The sequence below is a fragment of the Desmodus rotundus genome, chromosome 12 (genome assembly GCF_022682495.2).
Source record: "Desmodus rotundus isolate HL8 chromosome 12, HLdesRot8A.1, whole genome shotgun sequence".
In the NCBI taxonomy this organism is placed as follows: domain Eukaryota; kingdom Metazoa; phylum Chordata; class Mammalia; order Chiroptera; family Phyllostomidae; genus Desmodus; species Desmodus rotundus.
Genome location: NC_071398.1, coordinates 75,357,276 through 75,381,436, shown reverse-complemented (window position 1 = coordinate 75,381,436; position 24,161 = coordinate 75,357,276). Strand labels below are relative to the sequence as shown.

General features: G+C 38.8%; 1 protein-coding gene and 1 pseudogene across 5 annotated transcripts in view; both read right to left on the bottom strand.

Annotated features, from left to right (window-relative positions):
* Positions 1–22,204, bottom strand: part of PIGM (phosphatidylinositol glycan anchor biosynthesis class M) — a 46,715-nt gene extending 24,511 nt beyond the window's left edge. For 2 of the 5 annotated variants that reach the window (XM_071220006.1, XM_071220007.1), the window contains exon 1: positions 18,824–22,204. In XM_071220006.1, coding sequence (XP_071076107.1) covers positions 20,788–22,056 — 1,269 coding nt within the window. In that variant the 5' untranslated portion in view covers positions 22,057–22,204 and the 3' untranslated portion in view covers positions 18,824–20,787. Of the gene's footprint in view, positions 1–9,590; positions 9,898–10,040; positions 12,417–14,082; positions 16,782–18,823 lie in introns of those variants that run through there. The other 3 variants (XM_071220008.1, XM_071220009.1, XM_071220005.1) reach the window with 3 other exon arrangements.
* LOC112317693 (nucleosome assembly protein 1-like 1) lies at positions 12,411–14,162 on the bottom strand (annotated as a pseudogene).
* Positions 22,205–24,161: the final 1,957 nt, after the last annotated feature.

Sequence of the window (24,161 nt, the reverse complement as noted above, 5' to 3'; positions counted from 1 at the left end):
ACACCAAAAAGAGAAAGACAGGAAGCTTATAATGAATGAATCTCATTTCTGAAAGCAGAAGCAAAATTCCTAAGTGATTGTTTAAAAACGGAAAATTACACTAAGTGGAACTTCCAATCAAGATGGCAGTGTATGTAAACACGGCTCACCTCCTCACAGAACCACATCAAAACTACAACTAAACTATAGAACAACCATCACTCAGAACCATCAAAAATCAAGTTGAATGGAAGACTGACAACCACAGAATTAAAGAAACCACATCCATCCAGACTGGGAGGGTTGGAGATGTGGACGGGCTGGTCCCACATCCACATTTGGTGGATAAAAACTCAAGAGGGATATCCCAAGAGCAAGGAGTCCCAGCCCCATACCAGGCTGCCCAGCCCAGGGTTCCAGGTGCAGGAAGAGAAGTCCCCATAACTTCTAGCTGCAAAGCCAGCAGGTATTGAATCCATGGAAGACACTACTAGAGTCCCAAGAGGTTTCTCTTAAAGAAACTCACACATGGACTTATTCAGACTCACCCCCTCTGACATCCAGCACAGAGGTAACAGCTTAAAAGGCACCAGTGGCGCACACTGGGAGGAACTGAAGTGTCTGGCATCAAGGTGAGAGCAGGAGGACAGCTTTCTCCTTGACAGAAAGGCAGGCAGAACTCTTCCCCCACAGTGCCACAGAGTCAGCAGGTGGGTGCCATAGCTGAGACTCCATCAACTTGGCTAACACTGTTTGCCCCATCCTGGAGATGCTGTGAGACTGTACCACTCAACTTATGGGCCCACCCACGCTGTTAACAGTGACTTTTCCATATGAATGGCTGCTCTTGGTTCATGCTTCACAACTTCCTAAATCCTCTCAAACAAGCAACAGCCAGCCTCAATGAGCCCACCAGCCCCCATACCTCTTATTAAGTGGCCCCAGACCTATCACTACCAGCAGCCTGATTAGCTTGGTTTTGCATGGGAATCTTCAAGCCCAGCACAAGTAGCAGCCATCTCAGATTGCTTTATAACTCATGCAGGGTGGCCCTGAGCAGAACACAGTTTGGGGATGACTTTGGCCTGTGCCACCCAGGAAATCCCAGGGCCTGCACACCGAGTGGACAGCTACAGACCATGTTGGAGCACCACTACCCTGCCCCTGCACAGCTGATCCTCCATGGAGGGCAGATGTTGGTGGACAGTGGTCACAGACAGTCCTTACAGTTGACTGGCCCAGGTAAATCCCTCCCATTGACCTGGCAACAGCAATCAAGGCTCAACTACAAGAGGAGGGTGTACTCAGCCCACATGAAGGGTACACCTCGAGTACCCAGCTTAGGTCATAGCAGATGCTGTGGGACCTGTAGGATACCTGCTACATTAGGCCATGCTACCAAGACACGGAGTCATAGCAGCTCTACATAAGACAGAGAAACAAACACAGGGACACTGCCAGAATAAGGAGGCAAAGAAACATGGCCCAAATGAAAGAACAGATCAAAACTCTAGGAAAAGAACTAAACAAAATGGAGATAAAAAATCTATCAGATGCAGAGTTCAAAACATAAGGATGCTCAAAGAACTTAGTGAGGACCTCAACAATATAAAAAAGATTCAGTCAGAAACAAAGGACACACTAAAATAAAGAACAATTTACAGGGAAACAACAGTAGAGTGAATGAAGCTGAGATTCAAATCAATGATTTGGAACATAAGGAAGCAAAAATTAACCAATCAGAACAAGAAGAAAAACGAATCCAAAAAAATGAGGATAGTGTAAGCAGCCTCTGGGAAAACTTCATGTGTTCTAACATTTGCATCATAGGGGTGCCAGAAGAAGAGAAAGAGCAAGAAATTGGAAATGTTTCAAAAAATAATGAAAGAAAATTTTCCTAATTTGGTAAAAGATATAGACATGCAAGTCCAGGAAGCACAAAGAGTCCCAAACAAGATGAATGCAAAGAGGCCCACTCCAAGACACAATATAATTAAAATGTCAAAGGTTAAAAAAATAAAAAATAAAATAAAATGCCAAAGGTTAAAGATAAAGAGAGAATCTTAAAAGCAGCAAGAGAAAAGAAGTTACTTCCCTACATGGGAGTTTCCATAAGACTGTCAGCTGATTTCTTAAAAGAAATTTTGCAGGCTAGAAGAGATTGGCAAGAAATATTCAAAGTCATGAAAAGCTGGGACCTACAGCCAAGGTTGCTCTACCCAGCAAAACTGTTAACAGTGACTTTAGAATCAAAGGACAGATAAAGAGCTTCCCAGATGAAAAAAACTGAAGGAGTTCATCATCACCAAACCATTATTATATGAAATGTGAAAGGGACTTATTTAAGAAAAAGATCAAAACTATGAACAATAAAATGGCAATAAATACATATCTATCAACAGTTGAATCTAAAAAACAAACTAAGTAAAAAGAACAGAGACAGAATCGTGGATACAGAGCAGGTTTTGATAGTTGCTGGATGGGAGGGGGTGTGGGTGAATGGGTGAAGAGGTGAGGTTATTAAGGATTACAAATATGTGGTTATAGAATAACCATGGGGATGTAAAGTGTAGTATAGGAAATGGAGTAGCCAAGAACTTATACACAGACCCATGGACATGAACAATGGTTTGAGAATTGCCTGAGGGAATGAGGGGTACCGGGTGGAGGGGAGCAAATGGGGAAAAACTGGGACAACTATGACAGCATAATCAATAAATTAGAATTTAAAAACAGAAAATTACACTAAGAGGTGTATTATTTAGGCTTACCAGGTATTGTTAGGTATTGTTAGACTTTATAATAAAAATATGTACAGGGCTCAAACATTATAAAATCTTTTATTATAATTTATTAATTCAGAGAAAAGTCCCAGGATATTAGTAGATGCTCAAAAGTTATTTGATCAAATTCAACACATTTTTCTGATATTAATTAAAAATCAAAACATCTGTGACCTATAAAAGTATATCTGACAGAATAAAAAATGTTTACTTCATACATAAAAGTCAAACAATAGAAGCATTCCCATTAAAATCTAATATAATATAAAGATAAAGATGTTGACTATCATGACCATTATTCAAAATTATTAGGAAGTTTTAGGCAAGTGTAATAAGTTGAGGGAAAAATTAGAAAGTATACATACAGGAAAAAATACAAAATTAAAATTTTTGCATGGTACAATTACCTGAAAGTCAAGGAAATTAACTGAAAATAAAGTACTTACTAGAGAGTTCTTATAATGTGCCCAGTTGTAAAATTAATATACAAAGCTTAAGAGTAGTGATCATAACTTAAATGCTCTCAGGTGGACAAAAAAAATGAATGAAGCAGACTGGTAAGGACATTCTGTGACTATAGGAAGCAACAGATTCCCAGCTCCTGAATATTTTTGTCAAGTGGGCAAGTGAGACCAGAGCTGCTAGATATTCTGGTTTTTCAAGAGAATTTGTAAAGCCAGATTTTTGTATGAAACTTTCTGATTTTTATTTGTAGATAACTAATGCAAAAATTATCTGAGCTAAATATTTCCATAGGCTAGATATGACCATGGGCCTCCAATGTGCAACTTTTGATCAGTGCTTTCCAGTATCACCAATATGCAAATATGATGGGGGAAATGTGAAATGGGACAAAAATTGATTAATCTTTAAAGAAATAACTAACTATTTGTAATAAAATTAAATTTCCACCTTTTATAGCACACCAAATAAAGACCACTGGATAAAGATTTAAATGTAAAAAATGTAACTAAACAAGCAGTAAGGATATATAGAGAGAGATGTAGATATACATAATGTTGGACTGGGTAGTGCTTTTTATAAATAACAACAAATACATAAATTATAAAAGGAAAAAACTGAGATTTACTACATATCCTTTTTAATCATTTAAGGTCAAAAAATAAAAGGCCAATGGTAAAGTAAGAAAAATATTTAAAACATTTAGGATGAATATCCCTTATATTGAGAGACTGGTCTTACAAATCAGTAACAAGCATCTCCAGAAAATATCAAGCACAGAATGTGAAAAAACAAGTCACAAAATAAGAAATGACAATAGCCAGTGAATAAATGATGACTGTTCAACTTCACTAGTGATCAAAGAAAGACAATGAAACCAATGACACAGTGCCATTTTTCCCTATTGACTTTACAAAATTTTTTAAAAATTGTTTTTGAGGTCCAGTGTCATAAATGACAAAGGCATTTATGTTGGTAGAAGTACAACATACAACTTTTGGAACAATTTGCCAGAACCCTTTAATTGAGCATTCTATTTCTATAAGTTTAGTCAAAAGAAAAAAGAATATATACAAGGATTTAGTTGTAAGGATGTCATTATTAATATAATAGCAGACCACAAAAATGAAAAAAAAAGACAATGCAAAAACTGATTGAAAAACACCTACATTAGTACATTCATTATGAAATTCTTGGCAGTCATTAAAATAGGAAAGTCTTGAAAAATATTTATTATTATTGAAAGATTTTTACATACATTGCTAAGGATTTTTTAACATTTTTTATTTTAAATTAAAACTTAAACAACATTAATTTTAATTTTAAATTAGTGTTACTCCAAATTACACAGTATATGTAGAAATCGGAAAGAATACACCCCAAGTAGGTATCTCTGGATTGTGGAGTTATAATTATTGTATTCCAAATTTCCCTTTTTACCATTTTGTTTTTATTTTTCTCTAATGAAAATATTATTTAGATAACAAGGAGGAAAAAATCATTTTTAGTTAAAAAAATAAAACTGGGGTCCTCAGGTAGATTCATTGATTATTATAGTTATTTAGCTGTATTACAAAGAATTAAATGGCCCTGGCTGATGTGGCTCAGTGGAATGAGTGCCAGACTGTGAACCAAAGAGCTGTCAGTTAGGTTCCCAGTCAGGGTACATGCCTGGGTTGCAGGCCAGGTCCTCAGTTCAGGTTACTTCAGGAGCAACCACAAATTGATGTCTCTCTCCCTCTCTTTCTCTCTCCCTTCCTGTCTCTCTAAGAATAAATAAATAAAAATCTTTTTAAAGAAGTTAAATGTAGTTTATATGGTTTAGTTTGCTCTAAGTGTGTGTGTATGTAAAAATATATATAATATATATAATAAGTAGTCTTACCTTTCTACTTATGTTTTGCTTGGACTGCTTTAAAATAAAGTAATATGCTAAACGATGGCAAAGAGAGCCCCCCCCCCCACCCCGAATTACGCAAAATACCAGAAAAGAGCTTTGGCAGGCTTTAATTTAACACTCTGAAAAATTAAAATTTTATTGTAAATAAGCCACAAAATGGATTTCCTACATGTGGTTTTTAGAGTTACCTACAAGTACCTGGTTTATCCAAGGCAACTTAATACAGTTAATGAACCTTATATAAATATTTACAGGCCCAGAGAGAGATTTATTGGCAGACTTGGCCTTCCTTGCAGAATGTGAATAGTGAATTCCTGCCAGCCCCTACAACACACAGAAAGAGGTGCTAGAAAGATTTTGCCAATGGTTTAGGCAAGGAAAAATGTGGAGCTGTGAAGTTTGTGCTATTTACTAGATGAGTCTGAGGGTGTATTCATAAACAATAACGCAAGTGTCCAAAATAAACTAAGTGGTACATGTAAAACCTACAAATTTAAGAGCCAGTGCTTTAAACACAAAAAGGCACTTCTCTCACCTAACCACTCCCTTTTTCCTTTGCCCATTGCTGGCAGCTGGACTTCCTACTGTGGGATTGCCCAGGATTCAATCTTAGGTACCCTCCAAACGGACTTCACCCTGCCCTTTGTTTTAAGTAACGTCTGTAATCTGGTGACTGACTCCCAGACACATATGTGTCTGCCCCTGTGACTTCCCAACTAAGACACCTGACATCTCAAGCTTGACAGGTCTATCCTAAACTCTGTCTTCCTCCCTAAATCTACTCCTCCTCTCAGTTTTCACAGTTCAATAAAGGGCATTACTATCGTCCTAGCTGCCCATGCCAAAAGCCTAGGATTCATTTTGGATTTCCCTTTTCATCTTCCCAACATCAAGTCTTCAGGAAGTCCTGTCAATTCTCTCCCCAAAATACAAAAATACATGTCAAATCCACCCCCTGCTCACCACATCCTCTCTCATCTGGATTATTTCAATAACCTCCCAATTGCTCTTTCTAGAACCCATTTCCCACTGAGGTGCCAGTGATATTTAAAATTTTAATTTGTAGCCCTGACTGGTATGGGTCGGTGGGTTGGGCATCATCCCACAAACTGAAAGGTCACTGGTTCAATTCCAGGTCAGGACACATGCCTGGGTTGGGGGCATGCAAGAGGCAACTGATTGATCGATTTTCTTTCCCTCCCTTTCTCTCTCTCTAAAAATAAATACAATCTTTAAAAAAAAACCCACCAATTCTTTTTAAAATTTTAATTTGTATGAGTTTATTTTTATTTTTATTGTTGACACTATCACAGATGTCCTGTTTTCCCTCCTTTTGTTCACCTCCATTTAGCCCCTGCCCTCCCCTTCCCTCTGGCCATCACCACACTGTTGTCTGTGTCTATGGGTTATGCATATATGTTCTTTGGCTAATCCCTTCACCTTCTTTCATCCAGTCCCCCTCCCCCTCCCCTCTAACAGCTGTCAGTCTGTTCCATGTGTCTACGCCTCTGTTTCTGTTTTGCTTACCAGCTTATTTTGTTCATTCGATTCCACACACAAGTGAGATCTTTTGGTATTTGTCTTTCTCTGACTGACTTATTTCACTTAGGATAATACTCTCCAGGTCCATCCATGCTGTTGCAAAAGGTAACATTTCCTTCCTTTTTACGGCCCTCTAGTGACTTTCTATTCAACGTAGAAAAAAACCCTGAACTTCTCACCTTATATAGTCCACAAGGTCTTTGAATGCCTGTCCTCTGCTCCCTACTCCTTACAAACTGTTCTCAAGCTTCAAGGGCCTTCTTTTTATTTCTGGGATCCCAAGTTCATCCTACAGAGGGCTGCTGCTCTTTTTGTTTGCTTCCTCTGAAAGTTCCCCCATCCCACTCCCACCCCATCCACATTAGTTAGTTTCTGAAACAGTAAAGAATTAAATAATTGAGGGCATACAGTATGTAACTGGCCATCAGAAGACTTGGGTACATGTCTCCCACTCTTTTCAAGATTTATACTTACTCTCGACTACTAATGATCATAACTGCTGTCAACAGCAACTGAAGTGTTTCCTTGGCTTATTTCTTCTTCTATGAAACAAGTCCCAACAATTAACTTCTCTCTTGAAAATTTAGAGCCTAGACATTGAGATCCAGATCTGAGGTCACTGGAACTGGTCACCTGCTGTGCAAATCCCCAAACTGTCCAATTTCTGCCAGATTTCCTTATTCAGCTCTCCCTTTGGAGTTTATGAACTGCCTGGTATTCTTTAGTAAATCTTTTATCTAAAGTTGGTTCCTGTAACTTACAACTGAAATGATCTTTGACTAAAACAATGAAGAATCCTATCTTAATTACCTGGTGTGCTTCCTACAACTCAGCCTCACAGAATCCTTCTTGTACTGGGGACTATTGGCTACTTCAGGGTATCTGTGGAATTCGAAACCAGCATTAATGTTGGTATATGTATAACCATTTAATATGCATCCTCTTCCCTCACACACACATGCACACTCTCTTGCATTCTCTCCAGATCCTCTCATCACCCTTTTCAACTTTTCTCCAGCACCCTTGAGGATAGATTCTATTCTGTTTTGGTGTTTGCTAATGCACATCAATAAATCTAACTCTGAAAGGGAAACCTCTCTCTCCTAGAAGAAACTCACTCCTTTTCCTTTCCTGGGTTATCTTATTTTTATTTCAATGCCCTCATTACCTATGTTTCAATCTGCAGGGTAGTGGGCTTCAATTTTTAGAGGTCAGGACTCCTTTGACAAAAGCTACAGACATTCACACAAAAAAATTCATACACGTGTGGACACATCTGCATGCAACAAAAGTTCTCAGAATCACTTTGCTAGGAATAGTATTTCTGTGGCATCCTTCTATCACTATACACACACCACCATTAATTCCTACCCTTCTCTAACACCTCTGCTGCCAGAGATACTAATAAAATAAACCTGGCTCCTCCCTCTTTGAGTTTACCGTGCTGACAAAAAAACAAAAGAAAAAGAAAATTTCTCTAACTCTTAGAATTATGAATCATTAATAGCTTCCTCCATTAGAATACTTGCCCAAGACATTTTACATTGTCCTAGATAACAGTTAATGTCACATAAGTTCCATTTTAAATGCTTTCCTTCATGGGGAGGTATTATTCTTGGACCTGGCTGAGATTAGGGAACAGCCAAGTCTTATTAGTAGCACACTTATCAAGAATTTATTAGGTGGTTTATTTCCTGGCAAGATTATCACAGTGATTAATCTCATTCATTACTTGTTAATTTTAGAAGGTAACATTTTCAGCCCAGTTCCCAGGTTCTAAAGATGTTGTTAATTTGAAACCTGCAGTTTCTTATGTACTAATTCTACCTTCTAATTAGAAAAGAGGTCCAAAAATGTTGGAGATTTTTGGGTTGCATTCTCCAAGTTAAATTTGAATTAACTGAGGAAAATGAAAAGTGGAGAAGAAAGATGGAAAAAAGAAAGGCAGGGTGGATGCAGTAAAGAATCCTAAGATTGGAGGCAGATCAGAGATTGAACAGAAAAGTCTTTTTTTCCTCACAATGCCAGTGGGTCACAATTGGCCTCAAGGCCCTAAGGCTTCTTTTCAGCCCAGTCAGCTTCCTGGTGAATGCATTTATTTTGATTATTTACTTTTCAATAGAGTCAGCATGGTCTAGAGCAGGGTTTCTCAACCTTGTCAGGGATGGCATTTAGGGCCAGATAATTCCTTGTATGGGTTGTCCTGTCCATTGTAGGATGTTTAACAGTAATCCTGGTCTGTACTCACTAGATACCAGTAACATTTTCCAGTTGTGACAACCAAAAATTTTGCCAAAGTAAGGGGCAAAATTGCCCCCAACTGAGAATCACCAAATAGAGAAAAGGTCCACAGTCAGACAAATTTAGGTTCTAACCCTAGCTCCATTCCTTATAGGCCTATGACCTTGAAAAAGTACTATTTATCTGAGCCTGTTTTCTTGTCAGAAAATAATACTTTTCTCAAGTCGTTTTGAGAATGAAGTGAAATGAAGTATGTGAAAAGGTTCCCAACAGGTGCTTAGTAAACATTTCTTCCCTCCCCATTCCAGCCTCATTTATTGAACAAACATTTATTGGATGTCATATATGTTGGATGCTAAGGATATAAACACAAAACAATTTTTGTCCTCCAAGAGCTAACCTATGGGGAACAGTTCCACGCATGGGAAATGCGGCCCAGCCCCCACTCGGAAAAGCCAGTGGGGAGCGAGGCTGGCGGGCAGGACCCATGCCCGCACATAGGTTCTCCCATGGGTAACCAGGCCTGCATTGTACCTAGACTGCCATGAGACTTGCTCTTGCTAAAACTCTTCCTCACCCTGAATTGAGGCAGCAAATGTTTACTGAGTATCTTTAACTTCCTAAAGTCTGTGCTAAACCACCCAAGTATGGAGTGTGACCATTTTCCCCCTTGAGCTGTAACATCCTTCTCTTTGAAGTAATTAGCAGTATTCTGTCCTTTGTTGTCCGTAAAAGGTAATCACCTACAGTGAACCTGTGCATAGTAAATGAGGACCATCCTCAATGTAATGTGCCCAGAAAAGCAATAAAAGCCTGTCTAGACAAGGGTTGGCACTCTCTTGGAGTCTTTCTAGCCCTCTCACCCTCTCTCACTTAGAGAGTGCCCATGCCATCCCTTTTTCTCCACAGGATTTCTGTAGTCCATGTGTATTTGTATATTGCTGCCACAACACAGGATCCTGCAGGCCAGGATCCACATCACTAACCAACCTGGAAAGAGACAAATAAGAAACTATAATAGACAATGTGCATTAATAAAGATTATTTACCAAACCTTACACAATTCTGGCTCTATTTTTGTTTTTAATAGTTAATCTCTCTTCATAAGTTCACCTTACATGTCTCCCAATAGAGGAAGGGGCCTATGAGTAGGGTCTTGAAAAATGAGTAGAAGTTCATCAGAAAAACAGAAGTACACTAGGCAGAGAAACAGAATGAGCAAAGGCTTAATAGTGTAGTAATTTCAGGAAACTGTGTTATCCAGAGGGCTACAGTGAGGCTAAGGAGGAGAATTTGTTACAGAACAAACCTGGGATGGGGTGAACAATATGCTATTACCAAAAGGACCCCCCCTTTTTCTCTGGGGTTCCCCCCCACCTACTAGGTTCGCTTTGCCAGCCGCCAGAGGAAAGACGTCTCTCAATGGCAGAGATTGGTGAAAAGGAATTATTTATTTAAAAGTTATACAGACTTAAGAGTAATGACTTAATGTCTTCATTAAAATACTAAAGTTCTTTACCACAAACACACAGTCCTTCCTTCTCCCCTTTGCCCAGTCCAGGGTACCATATCCCAGGAAAAGCAGAAGTCTGTGGTTCCGGCACCATCCGCTGTGTCACCGCCGTGATCTCCAGTTAATCCAAAGCCATGTGGCACCTTCTCATGGCCCACCAGCAAGAGTCATTTCACCCCTTTTCTTCCAGGCAAAGTCTCTCCTGCTTCCTAAGCCATGTGGCAAAAAGGAGCAACCCAAAGCCACATCGTCCTGACTCTTGCCCAAGCCACAGGGTCCCCACTCCACCAAAGCCGTGTGGTGCACCCTTACTCCTCCAAAGCCGTATGATCCTCTCTCTGGTATGGCTGCCGCGCCCAGGTTTTAAATCCCTGTGTCGATCTTCCTCTGCAGCCCCATTTCCGACTCCTCCTACAATCAGTTACACCTGCCAACATTCCTGTATTCTTCCAGATTTACTGGGCTGCCATAATAAATCCGGGCAGGCATGGCCCTATGGCATGGAGCCAATCATCTCCAAGCTCTCATGCACGCACTGTAACCAGGAGGAGTTGCTTCCCAGTTACATCCTGGGTTGAAGTCACTCCCATCCCCCTGGCTCAAAGAGCATGGGCACAGCTATTTAACATATCTATGAAACCAGTTAAAGGTTATAGATATGTTAAGTAACCATGCCAGAGGTTAACTGCAGAGCTGTTGCTATACAAAACAGCTCTCAATGGCCCTGCTCCATGTGTCCCATCCCCCAGCTCAGACTGGTGGGGGGCGAGGACATCATATATATATTTTTTTCTCTAATATTTCTTGAACACCCTGAGTTCTGAACCCCATTACAAATCCCTATTTGGGGCCCCGCCTTGGTTGCACCCTGTTACAAATTCAGTGCAAGATGAAGGACGCTAAGTAATTTGGACTTTTTCTTACAAGTCACAAAGACCTCCAGGGTGCTTTCATCAGGATAGTGACAGGATCAGATCTGCTTTGGAAACACTCTGGCAGCAGTGGGGAGGATAAATGAGAGGTGAAATGAAGGGCAGAAGAAATGGGAAGCAAGACAACCATTCAGAAGCTACTCATTACAGATGAGAGATAATGAGGGCCTGAATAGGACTCAACAATGACAATAGCAAGATGCCAGTAGGCTCCAGGGACATTAAAACATAGAACTGACAGGATTTAGTGACTGATTAGATGAGGAGGAAGATAGCAAGTGAAGAAGAAGGAATAAAAGGCGATTATAAGATTCTATTTTAGAAAATTTGGTGGATACTAATGGCATTTAGAGATGACAAGCACCCAGAAACTGCTCTTCTTTTTCACAGCTGCTGCCATTAATTGTGCAAAGGATCCCACTACTCCAGCTTTCATTTGACAGATTTATGTACAACTCAATTCAACAAACCTAGGAGAATATGGGGCACACCCAGAAGGTTGGAGACATCAGTTATGCCTGTTCATCTTTGCTTGGTTCTGGGAAAGTCCCAGGAAAATAGTACCAATGAATAAGAAATAATCACTGTTGGCCATTTCTGTGTGTAAGACACACAAATGGGAAATTACAGTACAATGTGATCTGCACTACATAATAGAGGTACTGATTCAGAGAATGTTTTGTGAAGGTCATCCTTAAACTGAATAGGAGCTGTTCAGAGAAACCTGAGAATGAAAAGAATGTTTTAGCCAAAGGAACAGCAGATGAAAAGGCATAAAGAGGTAATATAATTTGATGTGACTGTAGGGTGGGTGAGGTAAAAAGTAAAGCCAGAGATGTAGAGGCAGATCATAAAATGTCTTGTGAGCTAAGGATTAGCAAAAGTATAATTTTCAAAGAAAGCCCCCAAAACTTAGTAAGAAAGAAAAACAGATGACAAACATCTCAGTATGTAGTGAGGCATATTTAATTTTTTAAGAGTTTATTTGAACAAAATTTTATTTGAGAAAGTGAAACTGGAAGTGTTTAGGTGTGCTCCAACCACAGGAACTAGGGGAAAGTCTCCTATAGAGAAGAGGAGGAAGCAAAGCAAGAAATTTATTTGCTGTAAATTAAGCTGTTGTATTATTTGGGAAAGCCAACTTGGCTGTTGGTGAATGATTTTCTTTAGGTTTTGATTTCTTAACCTTGAGGCATTTACAGGCTTGGGTTTGCTTATATAGATTACTGAGACATTAGATCCACCTTCGTATAATATGTTTCCTTCATTAATACTAATATGTACCAAATTCTGTGCTAGCCTCGGCTAGTTGATGGATTAGTGAAGTTCTCCCAACTATTTCATATGCACTTTGCTCTAGCCATTGTCACGTTGTCATCTTTCCATTGGTGTCCTCTATTAGATATTGTGAGTTTCTTGAAGCCAGGACTGTTGTCACGATCATCCTTATAACCCCAGTCTTAGTGTCTGGCACAAATTAGGCTCTTAATAAATGTTTACTAAATGATCTGTCTGGTGAAAAAATTTTTCCTGAATATCTTGCCTTCTATGGTCCATAGCATCATTTTCTCATTGTATGTAAATGATAAGGGCAGTACAGAGAAACAGAGTGGTAAATTTGGCTCTGGAAGATCTGGATTCTGGTACGGTCTCATGTCAGAGTTAGTAAAATCTGACCTTGGACAAAATGCATATATTCTCAGCCTTAGGGTTCTCATCTATAAAAACAGAATTAAAAACAATTCTCATGTCTGAAAATAGTATGTGAAAGTATTTTGTAGCACTGTTCAAGTATGTTTATATATATTTCATCTTCCTTACAAACTAACATCAAAAATCAAGAAGAAAATAGGTTGAGCCAAGTTACTATTATTATAGGCTGGTAAAATGCTAATGTAAATTGTATTTTTCAATGAGCATTCATGTTGTTTCACTAGATGCTGTGAATTACATTGTTTGGTCCTCGCTCACTCCACTCAGATATACTCACCTTCTTACTGTATTTTTTTTTCACATTTTCAACATCCAAACATTTATTTTTTACCAGCAATTAAGTATACCAAGTATCATTTTTAATTTCTTCTCATTCCCACGAATGTCACATCCTTTTTAAAAAATCCATTTATTTATCTGTATACACCTAATGTTACAAAATTAAAAGTATTTCAAAGTTTTTACCATATGCTGGCCAGCATCTGAGAACTTCACTTTAATATCTTTCAAGTGCTTCAGAATAGGCTCATCATTTTCCTGAACCATATCACTGAGCAAGTCAACATTCTTAAAAACAGTCAACCAAAATTCAGGGATTCCCTTGGGGTCTTGTTTTTCTTCATCCTTTTTCTCATCTTCAATCTTGGCCTTTTCTTTCAGCTCCTCCGAAATTTCATCTTCCTCATCTGGTTTCCATTCAGTCTTCTTCCGTAGGTTCATAAATTGCATTAATGATCTCAAATCGCTTATCAAACAAAGGCTAATAGAGAACAGCATACTTTCTTTCAAGATCATGAACTTCCTCATAGAACTTGGCTTTTACCTGTGCACATTTAACTCAAAGGTTTTTGAGAGCATTCATTCACTCATCTTTTAACTACCTTAGGCAAGCTTTCAATGTATCCTGTTGGTGTTTCCACCAGACCATCAAGTCTTTCTTAGAGGGCTGCAAGAATCTGAGGATTTTGCATTATCTGAAGAGTCAGCTGACACGCTTTGATTTTTGTTTCTTTGCCAGTTTCTTCTTCCTCTACTTCTTCATCATCATCCAAATCTTGATCAAGTTCAGACTGTTCTTTGTCGTCAATGTCTGCCATGTTGTAAGAACTCCAAATATCGATGACTAGTACAGGTACCCAGACAGCCAGAGCTGCATAGTGAGTGACTCAGGGTGGCAGTGAGAGGAGCAGGAGGCGGGGCCTCAAGCAGATGGCGCTAAAAAAGCTTCTTACTGCACTTTAAATATGCCAAGTTCATTCTTCTCTCTGTGCCTTTGCACTATTTACTCAGCAAGGTACACTTTTCCCAGGTACCTGCATGAATATTATCTTCACTTCTTTCAGGTCTCTGATCAAATGCCACCTTAAGATGCCTTCTCTAAGTACTTTATCTAAAACAGTACCCGCTCCTCTCCTCACTGCCATCACTTTCTACTTCCTCAGTTTGCCTTACTTTTTCCTTATGACAATCATCACAATCGTGTATTTGCTTATCCTTTGCCTCCCATAAAAATGTAAGCTCCATGAAGAGTACCTCATAGCTGTATCCACAATACCTAGAACAATGCCTGGCACATAGAAGACACAGCCTTTTGCTAAGTAGTTGCCTAAATGGCATTTGGTAAATAAATGTTTGTCACTGAAATCACCTGTCATCATATGGAATTAAGGACTTGCAAAACACAGTAGTATTAGAAGACCTAGTCTTGCCATTAACAAGGTGTTTGCCCTTGGAAAGTCACTTATTTGAGCCTCAATTTTCTAACCTGTAAATTAGGAAGAGTATTATTCTCTACTTCCCCATTTTACAAATCACAGAAATGTTGTGGAATAGGGTCTCATATAGCATTTTACTCATAAGGTATGTTTCTTAGTGTTAATTCAAGAGCACAGACATTGTCTTACTCATCTATTACAAGACCTGACATGGGTCCTGGATCTATAAACTATTGCCAAAAGAATGGACAGCAAAAGCTGAAACTTTCCTTTGTGAAATGAACTGGGCTTCAAATATTCATACTCTTAAATAGTCACTGTAAGTGTCATTTCATTTTATATAGCATACATATTGGGTTGGCCAAAAAGTTCATTTTTTCCTTAAGATGGCTCTACTAGTAGCGTTTAGTTGTCGTTTACCTCATTCAAAACAATTTTGTTAGACCATACAGTGAGAGCTGTCATATCAGCATGCATTTTTAAAAAACATCAAAATTGAATTTTTGTGTAGCCACTTTAATATTGAAGATGGAAGAAAATATGCAACATTTTTGGCATAATACACTTTATTATTTCAAGAAAGGTAAAAATGTGACTGAAACGCAAAAAAAGATTTGTGGAAGTACGGAGAAGGTTGCTGTGACTGATGGAACATGTCAAAAGTGGTTTGCGAAGTTTTGTGCTGAAAATTTCTTGCTGGATGATGTTCCATGGTTGGGCAGAACAGCTGAAGTTCATAGCGATCAAATTGAGACATTGAGAACAATCAACATTGTACCACGTGGGAGATAGCCAACATACTCAAAATATTCATTATCACTGAAGTTGTTAGTGAAAATGAAAAATGTGCCTTTAGTTTTATGGAAAAAATCATAGGACTTTTCAGCCAACCCAAAATTAGCAAAGTGAGCAGCTAGAAATATTCCTATTTAGTGTGGCTTTTGTTCAGGATAATGAATATGAATGCTTGTTTTGACTAAATGAATGGTTCTCCTGGGTCAGCGCTGAATAAATGCTTCTGCTACTCTGATAATTTTGATCCAGGCAGAAGACACATGCTTTTATCAACAGAGCATCAATCCTTAAATGACCGCTCAATACAAAGGAGAAAAGAAACGCTGTGTAATTTAGGGACTTGAGCCAAGCCTCCATTCATTAGAATAAGCTAATGTATGACAGGAACACACAAATACAAAATTATCAACCCAGAACCAGACATTTGCTGTACATACATTTTCATGTATAACTATCTTTTCAATGAACTAGATCAAGTTTAAAAGGAATAGCCCTGGCTGGTGTAGCTCAGTGGGCTGAGCACGGGCTATGAACCAGAGGGTCGCTGGTTCGATTCCCAGTCATGGCACATGCTTGGGTTGCAGGCCAAGTCCCCGGAGGGGGCCACGTGAGAGGAAACCACACATTGATGTTTCTCTCCCTCTTTCTCCTTCCCTTCCCCTCTCTCTAAAAGTAAATAAAATCTTTAAAAAAAAGATTAGAAGGAATAAAGATTATAGTAACAGGAAGTTAAAAGTTATTTAGTATAAACCCAGGTTTTTGCTATTAGGCTGGGGGGAAAGGCTTAAGTCTAGACTAAAAAAGGTGCTCCTTCTTTAAAGACCTGTAAACAAATGTTAAAACTGGGAAGGTAATGGGGAATAGCTTGTTCTGTATCAGCATAAGCACTTTGGATATATTACCATATTTAATCCTTACAAACAATCTCCATTACACAGACAGAAAAACTAATTTATCTAGTGAAAAGAATCGTGCCCAAAGTCACACACTGGGATTTGAGTTTAAGCTATCTGAATCTGAGCTCTCTTATGCCATGCCATTAGTCTAAGTCATGAAATTTTATTTCTATGAATACACACTGCAGAGCAGAAGAAATTTAACAATGGTCGCTTACCTTTTGGAAATTATGGCCAAATTATTTCCATAGTTTGATTTACAAACACCCAGGTTAACGTACGGTTCAGCATATCAACTTACTAAACCAGGCTATGGAGAGAAAGGGCATTATGGAGTCAGCAGAAACGAAGAAATTATATAATTTTGTGAGAGGATTTGGATATGAAGATTTGGATTTGAAAAGAGAAGAGGTTATTAAAGGGTGTGGAATTACTAAAAAGTTTCAGAACAACAGAAACTTTTGCACAACTGCAAAAGAACATTCTCCTAAGCAAATACCTAAAAGATTAGGAAGGACAAATTGATTGGCAAGACATTTATTAGGGTATGTTGAGTTCCATTTATTTTGCAGCAATCTTGTCTGGGCACTTTGGAAAAATCCAAAACATAATGTAGTGGAGTATGACATTTAGTCAGTGAAAATTCACTTCAAATTCTAGCCCTGTCACTTAGTAAGTCATTTAATCTTTGAGCCTTTGTTTTTCTATAAAATGGGGAGTGTGAAGACCAACTCTAAGGTGTTGCTGTGAAACTTACAAGAAACCACATATGGCAGAATAGGTACCCCAAATCAGTTAATTATGAAAAGCCAGAAATTACCATCAAGATATAAAATCAGTTAATCTGTTATTGGCAGGGGGTGGGCGTGAAGGCAGATATCAGGAATCCAAAACACATAATCTTTTATTTGGAGAACTTCTTAGAGATGATTACTACCCTATGTTTTCTTAGGAAGGAGACAGAAAGACTTGCACAAAGGAATTATTTGTTCACCTTTGATGGAAGGTAAATCCCTTTCATTGTTTTAAAGGCCAAGAAAAGATCCAAACTTCTTAATTATGTATTATCTGCCATGCTTTCTCTCAGGGAATCTTTGAGGTCCAAGAATATGTTAAGGTTAAACACAAAATTGGAGAAATTTGAAAATGGACAGGATGTTAAATTATACTAAGTAATACTAAAGATTTGTAAGAAAATATTTCTACTCCTTCATGGAAAATTTCATCTGGGACAGTGCCTAAATGCACGCTAATGTATTTAGCGGTGAAGTTCAGTGATGTTTGCAACTTCACAATTCAGAAAAATATGAATAAAATAGGTACATAAAGGAAATATGGCAAAAAGTTAATTGTTGAACTTAGGTGGTAGGTATATAAGTAATGTTTAAAACTGTTCATAACTGCCCTGGCTGGTGTGGCTCAGTGGACTGAGTGCTGGCCTGTGAATCAAGTTGATAGTTTGATTCCCAGTCAGGGTACGTGCTTAGATTGCAGGCCACATCTCCAGTAGGGCGTACTTGAAAGGCAACCACACATTGATGTTTCTCTTCTTCTCTTTCTCCCTCCCTTCCCTTATCTAAAAATAAATAAATAAAATCTAAAAAAAATTGTTCATAAAAATGTATGGGGGGCAGGGAATAATTGCATTTAGGTATTGTCCCAGGTGAAATTTTCCATCTTTTCCTTTTTTCACTCATCATACAGATGGTTGAAATGTGGGTGGTAGTGCAGAAAAAGCTGATGAGGAAATAACAATATATCCCATACTAAGCTAAAGTCAATTAACTAAAATACAAGTCCTACAAGACTTTTAAAACAATGTTATGTCACTTATAGTCATTCAGCCAGATGGTAAGAAATCATTAACTAAAACCTATGATTTTAAGAAAGAAATTTATTTGTGTGGGGATAGGGAGTAGTATTAGCCTTTCCAATAGACCTAATCCAAGGAATTTATCTAGGTATATTGAGGGATCACATCTGGAAGACATTAAGGCAACTATGGAATAAGTTACATAGTTACCTCTGCTTTGAACACAGACTATCTTGAGAATCAATCCTCGTATGATAGTAATTAATGTTTATCTGTAAATGGGTACACTTATCTTCAGGGGTAGTATAAAAACAAAAAGAATTATGTAGGAAAAAAACCAAAGTGCTATATAATTTTAGGTGTGATTGAAGACCAATAAAGAAACAAAAAAATTGCAAATAAAAGACCAAAAAAAAAAGATTTTACAGAACCAGAAAATTAAAAAAATTTAAAGACCCAAGAAACCAAATAAAATAATCTCAAGTTAATTTACTACATTTTTTGCACCATATAAGCTTTGCAGCATATAAACTTTGTACCTTTTAAGAAACACCTATAGTTCTTTGGTAGAGAATTTCTTGCAGGGCAGGATCTGGAACTGAAGTTCCCTCCAAAGACCCCAACAGAACTCCACTGACTTCTAAGAATGTCAAGAGAATGACCTAAAACATGAAAAAATGTTTCAAATCTTATTTAGAATATTAAAAATTAAAAGCAGTCTTAAAGATCTAACAGAAGTATGATGCACTTACAAGGTAAACTTCCTTGTAATTTCAATATAAGTATGAAGAGTAAGCCACAATAAAAAATGTTCAAGTAAAAAAAAATTAATAAGTAAACATATTTTAAAAAATAGTCAGGAAGAATACCAAAAGGGCAATTATATAGGGATGTAAGAACTCTATGTTACCCACCCATTTTCCTGCCAGTTCTACCAAAAAGATTTTTAATTTCTATTATTAAAAAAAAAAAAAATGAAAGAGAAAAATGGCATGGCTGGAAGGCCACTAGTGAACAGTTTTAAACTAAGAGCCCAAGAGATAATACTTAATGCAGGATATAAGATTAGATTGTCTCTGCTATTTTCACAAAAACAGCAACCCATGTAAAGTCATCTATTCTTCCCTTTTTTCTAATGGCAGGTCCCAAGAAGATGTTCATCAAAATGCTGCCAGTAACAGCATTCTTAATTATGACCACATAGACACAACTTGTTCTCAAAGGCTTTTTTAAGCCTGACCTGACATGAAATATACTACTTCTTTGGAGGGTGTTTGTTCATTTGTTTTATCATGGAAGAACAATGTTGTTAAATTATTCATCTTTTAAAATCACAATCATAAAATCAAATTCATATATTACTATTGTAGGTTAGTGTTAGGAAATCCCCAGCCTTAATGGGCTATGTTAAAAAAAAATTTTTAGGGTACTTGGATGAAACTCAGAAAGCATTTTTTCCCAGAAATATTATAGTAATAAGGGAAATGGACCTGCAAAGCCTCATTTTCACAATCTTTCCCTGTATTCCTGGTCTAAAAGACTAATGGATACTTAGGATGCTTCATATGCTTTCCAGCAGTCTCTCATGCAGGTCTCTATTTCTATGATGGTATTTTCACAAGTGGGGTACTTCTAAGCTGGGAAATGCCATACTAACAATTTGAATTTTTATTACCTAAAATATATTAATATTCATTTTTACAACAGATAACACTTGATTAACTTAAATTCTAGATGATATTTTTTTAAAAATCAGAGAATTAAAAACAAATATGAGAACACTAAAATATCGTAAGTTTGCAGACCTCAAACATCAAAAGCAAGATGCTATTTTAAAATATGTAATAACTCAAGTTTAAAAATGGATAAATTTAAATTTAATCCCTTTTGTATAAGACCAAATGGTAATCTAATACCACTGGGACCAAGTGCTGAAAAACTAAGTTATAAAACAAATACATAAAATATGATTACAATTTAAATGCTCTGAATTCTTTATCTTCTAAGCCCCCACTTTTAATACAGAACTAATTTTCCCCAACTAAATACATACAGTCGTATCACTTAACATTTTCCATCTAAAAGTTGTGCTTTAGTAACATTTTGTGAGTTTCCACAGCTATCAGGAAACCTTTAGAAAGAAAAAGTGGGGGTTTAAAGATAAGACTGCTTCAGACAGTAACGTAGTATAACCAGATCAAATACTCAGACCATATGTCTCTAACAGTATTTCTGTATTTTTCTACAAAAAAATTTAATATCCAATAGTTTCATCAGCCCTTCCATTTTCAAACATCCCTTCCATTTCTAAAGGGTGGACCTTAATACTGAGTCCCCTTTATACATAAGGCAGACATTCATTTTAATTTGTGGGATCAGGGTATTATGCTCCAAACTAAACATTCACCTCAGTGCTTAGGATGTTCAAAAATTTTCCAAAGCTCTCTCCTGCTCTATTCAGAACAATCATAATGTACTAGAAATGGCAGAACTGGAGCAAATATTAGTCATATTTGAGTCTCTCTGTCAGGGGTTTCTCCTTGTAATGGGAAATAATTTGAATTAGGATGCAACAGTTGATAAGAAGGAAGAACAAACCAGCTAACCATATAAGCAAAAAGGTGTTCTTTCCTTGAAACTCAAGAAGATATGCAGGAGCCAGCCATAAGGCCTGCCCTATGAACCACAGCATTAGGAGAACTACAGCTCTTTTCCAAGGCATTCTCACTAGTGGCATCACAAGGGGCAGTAGGCAGAGGTACCAAAGAAAGTACTGGGAGGTGCAGACTTTGTTAAAAGTCACAAAAATGGAGGTATGAAGAAAACAACAAAAGACAAGGTCTCTGTAATATGAGAAAGACACTGCTGAAAGCAAGATGAACTGTGGTAGGAATGCAGCAATTCCCAGGGGAAAACTCCACTTGCTCTCTGCAGTCAAATACAGCATGTAGAAGTATGGAGAAAAGTTGTGGCGTATATCTCTCCTAGTCAGGTGATAAAGGTAGGTGTGCTCCAAAAATTCCCAACCATATTTATAGTAAAAACCGAAACTCAGAGCAAAAAATGTGAATCCAGCAACTACTACAAAGACCAGCACAGCCCCACCACACAATCTCTTCAGGAATTCGTGAAAACGAGCCTGGAAGGAATGCCGGGATTGGCAGAGGCTTCTGTCGTCGCGTTCGGGAAGCAAGTGGAGGGCTATGGGAAGGATATATGTCACCGGATACATCTTCATATGCACTGCAAAACCATACAATACAGCGGCACACGCGATGAGTCTTTTTTCTATTAGGAGCAGGGCCATAAGCACCAGGGAGGCGACGATCGAGTCCGCATTGCCTCGGCTGGACACCGCCATAGGCAAGGGATTAAGAAGCCAAAAGACACAGTAACGGCAAGCGTGGCGGCGGCCCAACCCCTTAAGCAGCAGCAGGCGGTATAAGAGGAAAGCCGTGAGGAGGTCGCAGCTGATGAAGAGAAACTTTCCAAAGAGGTCGCTGAGGTAGATGTTGGGAATGAGGAGCCAAGCCAGCAGTGGCGTGTAACGGTAGGTCGCCCTCAGATACGGCGAGCGTCCCTCCGTGACGAAACGCGCGGCGTCCGTGAAAACGTGGTAGTCAATGTCTGTGTACCTTACGCGCAACGTCCGGTCCTGGAAGACCCCGTAGAAAACCAGGGCGACTCGGGCAAGAGAGGCCACACCAAACACCCCGGCGGGGGGTACCCGATGGCTCAGGAACCATTCTCCCCAGTGCCTGGTCGGACCCATGATTTTACTGGGCGATAGCCGCTCAGTCCCTTCGCCGAACTGCCTTCGAATCGCTAACCTTCCGTCCGGTTCCTCGCCTCCGATTGCTCGCCCATCTCCCACAAGCTAGGTGGCCAACCGAAACAACTGCCGGCTAGCACTTCCGGCATGAAGCCCGCCCCCATGCTGTTTCCGTTCGCGAGCCCAGTGCGGTGTTCTCAGTCACAGGAGCAGAGAGTTAGCTTTCTGCTAATTGGCTGTCTCGCTTTCGGTCTTTCTCCGGCGGGGGCGGAATTCCTAGTCATTGCCGAAAGCGACTTCCGCTTGCCGGGCAGTCTTATTACCGAGCGGAGCTGGCGTTTCTTGCGTGTGAACCCGTTTCCCCGCCCTAATTTCAGTCGGCGGAGTTAGACGCCGAAACGGAGCGATCTGCGAACTATATTCCTTAGGCCTAGGCAGAAAACCAAGGCGAGAAAAATGGAGTGAAGGGAAACCAAACCTGTTTTAGTTTCTCGGGTTTACTCCGCCAGCTTGCGGTTTATCCCAGCGGTTTGTGGGCCCCAGGACAGGCTAGGATGAGTTGAAGAGAGCCCAGAGCGTATACGTCCTCTGCAGTATTTGGACATGTTTATACATGTATAAACATGTATTTTGAAATCATCAGTTTACTAAATTCGAATTTAGGCAATCCTAGATGGAAGAATGGGAAGGACAGGGAAGCTTCCTAGCGTCCCTGCATGGCTCTGCAGGCCCTTTATGCAGCCACTGTATTTGCTATTGCTTCTGTCAAGGTTGTCTTCCCCTCCCCAGTCACCACTTAACCGTTCAGGCCTCAGCTTAAATGTTAACTCCTAAAGGCATATGACGTCCTTCAGGTCATTTTTCACCAGGCGGTACGGTTTAGATGCCAGACATCTCTGCTAACTGAGGGTAGAGAGGCTCTAAGCTCCAGAAAATCATTTGCACACAAAGACCCTGGCCTGCTCCTATACCTGTTGTCCCAGTGCTCCAAAACTCCCTTTTGGAATGACCATCTTTTTATTATAGTATGTGTCACATGGCTTTGTGATAACTGATTTTTTGTGTTTCTCTTTCCTAGTTTTCCATCAGGACACTTTGAGTTCTTTGAGAACAGAGATTATTTTGTCCTTTTCTGTATCCCCACATCTGACACATTACCAGACCTATAGTAGAGATTCAATAACACTTGAATTGATTTTAGTTGTTCCTATTACGAAAATACCTCTGGAGTGGCATTCCTGGAGTGCTCCCAATTCCCAGTCCTTTTCTCTTTCAAATAGCCTTTGCCTATCTCAAGTTCTTCCACCTTCACTACCTTACTTCGACCTTACTTCCATGAATTTCTCACCAAGGAGTTCAGCCCATTACCTGTTTCCCTTCTGCTGGCACTTACTGCACTTACAGCGTGCATTATGGAATTTCATAATTTACTTATATTGTATTTATAACCCTATCAATGAGATAGGGGTTTTGAGGTTAGAGATTATATCTTATCCTTAATTTTTTTCAACTACTCATATTTTTTACAGTCCTAGGCACATGGTAAATGTTCAGTAAATACTGATTTACTTGATTTTACAGATTGATCCTATTTCCTACCGGCAGTCTTCTAGACTAGCATAAGGAGAGTAAAAGATATTATCTAGTCTGAGCATGGAGCTCCTAGGACTACCCTCCTCCATTCATCCATCATACAACTTAAAATTTTCCTTTGGAGGAACATGTTGCTCTTTTACATTCCATATTCATATTCTGATATCTCTGCCCTTTTATATGCATTGGCATAATTATATGCTTTATATTGATAATTACTTTTAACCATTTTCTGCATTTTAGTAGCCATACATACAAGGAGAGCATATAAAGAATAATAATGCCGATGATGATTTCTAATAGCCAGCTTTGTAGAAGTATTTGCAATGTGCCAGGCATTGTGCTAAATGTTTACCATGAATGGAAGATATTCTGATTTTTGCAAATGAAAAAAATCAAGGTTTATGGCCCTAACTGGTGTGGCTCAGTGGATTGAATGCCGACCTGCAAAACAAAGGGTTGCCAGCCAGGTCCCCAGTTGGGGTATCCGAGAAGCACTGCACATTGACGTT